The 8264-nt window shown below is 39.6% G+C and overlaps 1 protein-coding gene across 1 annotated transcript; it reads right to left on the bottom strand.

Annotated features, from left to right (window-relative positions):
* Positions 1–485: 485 nt before the first annotated feature.
* Positions 486–8018, bottom strand: LOC104464515 (alpha-actinin-2-like; the record flags this gene model as incomplete). The annotated part of the gene is made up of 3 exons (XM_010077248.1): positions 486–573; positions 1665–1751; positions 7899–8018. Coding segments are annotated over 3 exons (295 nt in total), but the record flags the coding sequence as incomplete, so codon positions are not given.
* Between the last annotated feature and the right edge of the window lie 246 nt (positions 8019–8264).

The following is an 8264-nucleotide window of genomic DNA, read 5'->3' as shown; positions in this document are numbered from 1 at the left end:
GTACTGAGTGCATTTTTGGCTCCTTATTTATAGTTATGTTACAAAATAATGAAGACTGATTCATCATAATGAGATATTTGCATGCTCAACACATTGGTATTTTTGCCAAGAACAGGCTATACCTACAGTAGCTCTCATTTGAAAGCAGTCGTTTACTAAGTCATTATGCTGCGGTACTCAGATACTCCCATATGCCAAGGACGTCTAAAGTAACATGATCATTCTGGATGTAGTAGGGATTTTTTTATTTTAAATAGTAACTATGGAAGACATGGTAAATAATACCAAAAGCTAACCAAAATAAAACTCTGAAGAGAGAGCATGAGTAAAAAAAAGTAAAAAAAAAAAAAGTTCAAAGTAAAAAAGTCCAGAAAACAGTGAAGAGTGAAATTCTCCTGTCAAATATATACCTACACAACTGTGGGGAAAATTTGACCTAAAATATTTTTAGACTGCTTCTACCCCTTGAAATAATGGAAGCTTACCTAAGATGGAAGTTCTGAATGTTCACGTTTCTGTAAGGAGCAGTTTTTCTTTGACACCACAGCAGCAGCCCTTCTTTGGCAGAGGTCTCTGTAAAAGACATCAGGGAGTAAAAAAAGGAAAAATGTAAAAAGTGCTCAAGTAATTAATTTCTTGTCATCTTAAATGTGGTCAGCCACCTGAAACTGGTTGGCATAAGCCAACATTTAATCCTAGAAGATACTCATACAAATGAACTAATGGGGCTCCATTCAGATACAGAGGTCAGCTCAACTGGAACAACCCAGACTAGAGTCTCAGCCAGCGTAATAATTCTGGGATATTAGAAGTTTAACAGAGTTTATTGGTTGGACAGTAGAATGTATATTTGGATAAAAATATCCAATAAAAATATAATAGAACTAGACATAAAAGATTGTGTTGGTGTCTACATGAAATATGCTTGTACTCTCAGTCAGTTTGCTTATGAGGAAGTATAAATGCTGAAGAAATACCTTCATTATCTGAACCCTATGGGCATCTGAATGCATAAATAAAGGACAGAATAGATCAAATAGACCATTAGGTCCATATCTAATGTCCCACAGATCATGAGCAGGATGGCATGCAGAGCTTGAATTGACTCTACTTTGGTTGAAAATTGAGATTACTTTCTAGAATTCTAGTTTTTTCACAGCATAGACTTGATTTAAAAAGTATTGTAACTACAACACACTTTTTGGAGCCAGTTACTGAGTGAAAATTAAGAAAAAAAATTCTGAAGCAGTGGGGAAGAAAGAATTGTAGAAAGAAGAGGGATATAATTAGATAATATCTGCAAAGAATGTGATAAATCAACAGGATTTTAAAAGTATGTTGGAAATAGGACCACCATACAGGGTACAGAATAGCTTCAGGCCATCAAAGCTCAGAAAGACAGGCATGTTTCTATCTCTAAAACTGAGAGAGATGCCTTGAACTCCTGTATTTAGAAAGCTGGATCAAGGTCTCTGTCAGGGTAAGGAGAGTAATTACTTTTTTCCTCCAGAAACTGATTTTGTCATCAGGTAGGGAACTTGCAGTATCATTTTCTGTGAAAAAATAATTCATTTTTAAAACACTCATCTCACTTGTGCACAACTAATATAAAAATGTCTTTAAACAAATTTCCTAATTACTTAACATAGTTGCATTTTTATTACCTTCCACTGAAATATCCTGAATAGCAAAGCGAAGGATGATAGTCCAGATCATACCCAGCGTCATTTTCACATTGCCATCCACAATTTCTAAGGTGAAAAAAAGAGATAGTAGTAGTATTTAGAATGTGTTTTCTATTTTGTCTTATTTTAATCATCTATTTCTATAAATAATATATTGTCTCTCATAAATATGTCATATTTCTACCATAATTCTTTATCTACACAGAGTTCATCGGCATTCATTTTTCAACAAACTTGCTTGTGCTACCCTGGCAGTAGGACTGAAGATTACTGAGGTTAAGGTCACTTCAGCCCTTCAATGCTAAAAGGCTTCTCTCCAGGTAGTTGTAACTGTCTCAAAGCTTTACCTTTTAGGCTATCTTTTTTTTAGAGAGAGCCTGAAGGGAAATACTTAAGGTTTGAACAGTATTAGCCTTACTGTTTTCAAATACAAAGGAAATTTAAAAAATATGGTCTTACCCCAAATTTTAAGAAACCACAAGACATTAACAGTATTATTTTTTTAATAAAATTATACTCAGAAATTCCCCTATTCTATTTAGACCTTTTTGAGAATTTTACCTATAGTGTCAGCACAGACTAGGCAAGAAGAACAGCTCAAGAGACACAGCATCTCCTGAGACTACATACCTTCCTTCCTGGCAGTTCAGAAACATGGCCACAAGGCTGTAATGTCTTACAGCTCTGATGCTTATGCGCATTTATGGATCTTCAATAAAAAATGGGATTTTTTACCTCTAGGGTTTCAATTTTTTTCAAGACTGGTTGAGTCTACCTTCAAAACAGGGCACTAGGAAGGTGCTTTCTCCAACCCTTCTCACACATCCATGGGAGTCCCTTCCAGAAGCCAAGTCAGAATGCAGTGCTCTGACACTGTCATATGAACAGTGATACCACTTAAACTTCTCAACACCAAAAGATGTACTGCCAGACCACTTATTGTGGTGATAATGTTAAATCAATCTGAGAAGTATAGCGAGAGACTCAGAACAACATAGTGACACTATAAGGAGAGTGCAGCACTGGAAGGGGAGGAGGGTGGACAATGAGAGAGGGGAAGTGCAGACTGTCTTCCCAGTCACCTCATACCGAAAGATCATTGGAGCAGGGAAGGCACCAGCTGCTCCCCTGCTTGAAAGTCACCTCCAGCCTTCCTCAAAAACTGGAGCAGCTGTGGCTGCCTGGGGGGGCCACTGGTGTTCTGCAAAAGGAACAGGGGGAACTTGCAGCAGGAGGAATTTCCTCAACTGAACATCAAATGCCAATAGAGGTGCCAGTAGAAAATGTAGTTGCTCTGCTACTTCAAAGTTGCCTGAATCCAGGGGCAACTTTTACAGAACAAAGCAGCTGCAAGCTTTGAGACTTGCAATACATGTTAAATTGCAACAGTACGTGACACAAGCTGTCATTTGAACCTATGGAATTAACAAATGTGGTAGGAAATATGTCACCCATCATTAGTCTATACTTTGTTAGTGGGATAATCCTATTTCATATATGAATGGCCATTTTTTCACTTTCCCCTTTGGGTTCCACACTAATTTTCCAGAATTCTTACCTCACTTTGTAACGCATTATTGCTATCTTATCAGCCCTGAAATACCTCAAGTCTCTTCAAATCTCAAAACTAAACTCTTTCAACCAAAAAAGAACAAATGATAATTAGGGTATGTAGCTACTTCTTTCTCCTTTCTCCTCCCTCCTCCTTGGTCAAGTATTTAACTGTATTTTGATCAGATGTCTGTTATGTATATACAGTAAAGCAGAATTTCTTCAAATGTAAAATAACTGAATTTAAATACTCAGGAGGCACTGCTGATTGTCAGGCAATCAGTTCATGGATTTGCATAATCACTACATCGTTGTTTTGATTTACATATCCGTATGTACACACAGACAAAATGAAAGAGCAAGAGAGGGAATTTTTCATTTTGTGCCTCAGGAGAATTTTCAAGCAATTTGCCAGCTTTGGTTTCTCATTAGCTACTGCTATCATAAAACACAAAAAAGCCATGTATAAAAGACAAGGAAAAATATCTAAACAGAAGGAAAACAAAGTTGCTAAATGTTGAAAAGTGTCAGTGATGAAAAAATACTGATTCATTCCTATAATTTTCCTTTACAGGTCAATAGAAGACTTTAAGGTCCTTTCCAACCATAACCATTCTATGATTCATTATTTTCTTCACGCTGCCTGTTTCCTCTGGGAGGAATATAGTTCCTACACCTCACATATGCAAAGCTACACCTTTCTGGGGAGAAAGGTCTTGCTGACCTATGAGGTCAGGAAAAGAGAGAAGGGAAAGGCAAGGGAAAACAATCAAAACTGCCTAGGGAAAAAGCTAGAGCAAAGCAGTGCAGCAAGTTCTTAAAGGTTTTAGGTTTGGGTTTTTTATTCTGTTCTGGCTTTTTTTTTTTTATTCTAACATTTTTGTAGCAGATTCACAGATCATTTGGTCTTTAATATTTCTCCCACTCCCCAGAAGAGCAATACAGAAGTGTTTCCTATTAACAGGATACTCATCTTCTGCGGTTCTCCGTATCTCTGTTGATTTAATTCAGGACGCAATTACCTTGCAAATGGAGTTACTGCACTTTTTTTAAAAATTTAAGGGAAAACTCCCAACTCCTGGACTGTGAATGGCTCAGAAGGGCTACTTTCACAGCTTTTGCTTTAGCTTCTTGACTCTCTAGTCTCATTTAATCATCAATGGAGAGAGAGACTCTTCCACTACACAGATCAGAGTAGCTAAATGTGGCCTCTGCTCAGCATCACAGCTAAAGGTGATCACCTCTCTTTTTTTCACTCAAGAAATAGTCCAAGGAAGTCAGCCTCAAAACAGTAATGATGTCTTTAAAGAATATCCCTGGCCCCTTAAAAATACTAAATTGATCTTTGTACTGATGTCCCCCAGGAATCACAGTTTAATCTTTGTTTTGAGGTCCCATTTTAAATGCCAGTTGGTCCCCTTGGGCCTACACAATCTTCACCACTCAGCATGTCAGATAATAAAACATGATCCTCAGCAGATACAAAAATTTCATGCTTTGGAAATTAAAAAGTATTCCATGCATCCATGTAACTCAGAGAATGCCAAAACAGATGGGTGCAGGCAAGCCCATATGCCCCATCCTCACACATGGGGCAGTGAGTTAAGGGGTTAAGGACTTTGATAATAATACAAGCTGAAGGAGCCTGTGCTCTGCCTCCTTTCTGGCATTCATTCCATCTTCATACTATGACTGCCCAGTCAACAATGCTGAAAAATGCAACAAAAGAAAAAAAAAAGAGGTGAAGTGTGTTTTAAAACCAGATCAGATTGCGGATCCAGCATAGCTCCAGAAACAGTTGTCAACCCAAGTGATAGGGTAGGTCTGCGAAGTGTGGGAGCAAGTATGCAGGACAAGGGGGCACAGGGACTCTTTAAACACGTACTGGTGCCAGAGGTCCCACACTGTGAAACTGTACCCAGTCAGATGTGATACCAAATTGCTGCATCAGCACAGCACTGTGCCTTAGATAACAAATTTAGTAGAGGGGATGTGGTAAACTCAACAGGGCACTAAGCACGTCTGGGCCAGACCTGGCTTTGTGTTCAGCCTGTTTAGAGTAGGAGTGGAAGGCACATGAATCCATCTGCTGCTGCCCACATGGATGTAATCTAATGTGTGTTAGTAGCCATACTTGACATAGTGCAATGTCTTACAATGACAGGTTCCTCTCTGCACCTAAGCTACGACAGTAGCAGTGGATTTTTCTCCTCTGCTTCCATCCAAGAACTTAAAGCTTTTTTTTAGTGCTAATGAATTAATTTTTGCTTCTAATCCCTCCATTTTACAGATTGAGAATTCCAGAAACAGGCAATAAATGCCTGCAGCACAGCCAAGAACATCACCTTAATCTCCTGGCTTACTAACTAAGGCCTGCTGTTACATGCAGGAAGAAATACCAAGTGCGTGGTCCGACATCACCTTGCAGCAACTGGTTGAGAAGCTAGAAGTTACTGCCTCTTGTTCCTGCCTCCCTCCCAGACGGAATTATTTATTATCACTGAGCATGCAGGCTCATGCCAGCTGCTGCCAAGGAGAACAGCAGGGTTAGTTTAAGTGATTTTAACAGCTCATCTGAGCTACCCCAGATGCTTTGCCTTCAGGTGATACAGAAATTGCTCAAGCACTGCTCCCTAGTCTGACCACCCTGGCGGAAATAAGCAGCAATAAGCAGGGCAAAATGAGGGAGACAGGAGTGCACATGGCTGGTCTGGTCCTTTCAGGAGCAGATACGAGCTGATGCATCTCAGTTTAAATACTCCAGCCTTGCTTGAAGAATCTAGATGTGAAAACACTAACTAGTACTATGACCAGAGAGAATGACCACTCTATCCCACAAGATACTCCTTTTGCTGCACTCTCATTTTTGTCAGGGAAGCCTCAGAGTCCCAGAATGACATAACAGAAACTACCATTCATTTGCTCCATGCTCTGTGCTCTCAGTATGTCTGCACCAGCTATCAAATAGGCTTCTGTACTTTTAATTTTCATTTCCACACATAAATTGTCTCTTCAGTACCCTCTGCTGTCCACTCAATGCCATGTCGCTCTCAGAGTAACCTTAATTGCAGAGGCTTAGGATAGTGCCATATTTTTACATTCCACTTAATTTAATTGAGCAAAGGGCCCAGCTGCCCCTGACTGCCTGTACAACCGATGGAGGGAGCCAGGCACCTCTGAAATGCAGTACAGCTCTTTTGAGATCTGAAGCGCCTTTGGGAATTGCCCAGGTCTCCCCACTGATGATCTACTCCCCAGAAAACATCTGTTATGTGCCTAAAGATAGACAGTATGGATTTGGACTCAGATGGCCCACCCAGTTCAGTTTCAAATGAATAAAGGGCAAGTTCAAACAAATGCTCTGCCCAGAGAACACCCAGTTCTTGGGACTGTAGAGTTCTAGGTCTAGAAACTGAACACATTTGGTGAACAGTACTTGAGGAACCTAGTGGGCTAAGTCAAACAGTTGTGCAATCAACAAATGCTGACAGATCTCTCCATTACTTCTACAGATGCCGCTGTCCCACCTAATGAATCTTCTTGCTCCATCCACAATTACAGTAAGCTCCCTGAGATCAAGGTTTGTAAACCAGAATAAAGACATATATAAGCCTCAAGAAATCTGAAAACAGGAAGGGAATGCTTATGAATTGATCTAAAAAACCCTAGCAATGTGAATAGAATATAGCCAGCGCTTCTCACTGTGATACTGAGCTTACAGCCAGGGTTTTGCTCTAGGGACATGTTAGAGGCTGCCCCCGGAATGGAAAGCACAGCACTGAGGCTATGGAATCAAGAGTGGTTGGATATCTTGCTAGCCACATCACCCCTTTGTATGGTAATGGCTATGCAAAGCATTATGCAAGTATCTCCATGAAGTAGGTAGTTTTAGACCGACCTTTGTCCTTTTACACAATTAATTGAATCTCATAGGAGGCATAGGTTCACTTGCAGTGAGAGCCCACCTTCTTTTACTCAGAATTTACATCTATCAGCATGTAGCTAGACAACTGCATGTTTTTATTTCACTACCTGAACAACAGAACAATAACAAAGCAATAACTCTAGTAAATAACATCCCATCCCACTTTCTTCATATGCTCAGTCTCTCCCTATCTACCATAATTTATTTTGATCACTCCCTTAACTCTACATATGAATTTTAGAAACACAGCTGCCATCCACAGTCTCATAATAAAATGGGAGTAGGTCCCAGTCACCTGGTAGTGATGTCAGACTTTGCCTTGTCTGAATAATATCTCCTAAAGATAAAAAAGGTCCCAGATTGGATAAAGCACACCGTAGAATCCAACCTGATTTCTAAAGGAGTTCCTTATTTTTCACAACATATGGAAAAACCGTAATGCTCTAAAAGAAGAAATAATTATCTGAATACCCACTGAAATACAGACAATTCAGTTTAGCCTTGGAGATGAACTAATCTTAGAGCCCATTTATACCCCTATCCCTTGCCAGGTGTCTACAAATCTCCACCTCTCGTCCTTCCACAGATACAGGTCAGCAATCAATATTAAGGGATTTTTGAGGCACCCATATATAGAGAACAGCCCTCTCAATTTGGCCAAAGGTCTCTATCAGACTTCTTTGCAACGTGAATGCCTGGGATCTAAGTAAGGTGCATTGTCAAGCTCTGTCACGTACCTTCTGCACCAATCGATACAAGTTTCACTCCTTTGCTGGCGATATAATCCAGAGCTTTGTTGACATTTGCAATTTTATGGAAGCGCATCTTCCCTCTGTCTGGTTTCGGTAGTCTTTCCCCTGCAGAATAACAAATTTAATGTGTTTATTGTTACATACACCTGGCTGCAGACACCCAGGTGATTAGAACTGGAGTGAATGTGCCCTGAACGCTGTCTAAAAGTTAGCAGTTGTTTAACAGGTGTTTTTCTGAATGTCAAATGGCTTTGAACAAAACCCTGAAGAGAAAATTCAAATGTTGAAACATCTGACTTAGATCTTTCTGATATAGCAGTAAAACTAGAGTAAAATTTATATATATATATA

This window comes from Pterocles gutturalis, unplaced genomic scaffold (genome assembly GCF_000699245.1).
Source record: "Pterocles gutturalis isolate BGI_N339 unplaced genomic scaffold, ASM69924v1 scaffold31158, whole genome shotgun sequence".
NCBI lineage: Eukaryota > Metazoa > Chordata > Aves > Pterocliformes > Pteroclidae > Pterocles > Pterocles gutturalis.
The sequence above is the reverse complement of the archived record's forward strand: the minus strand, read 5'-3'. Positions and strand labels throughout refer to the sequence as shown.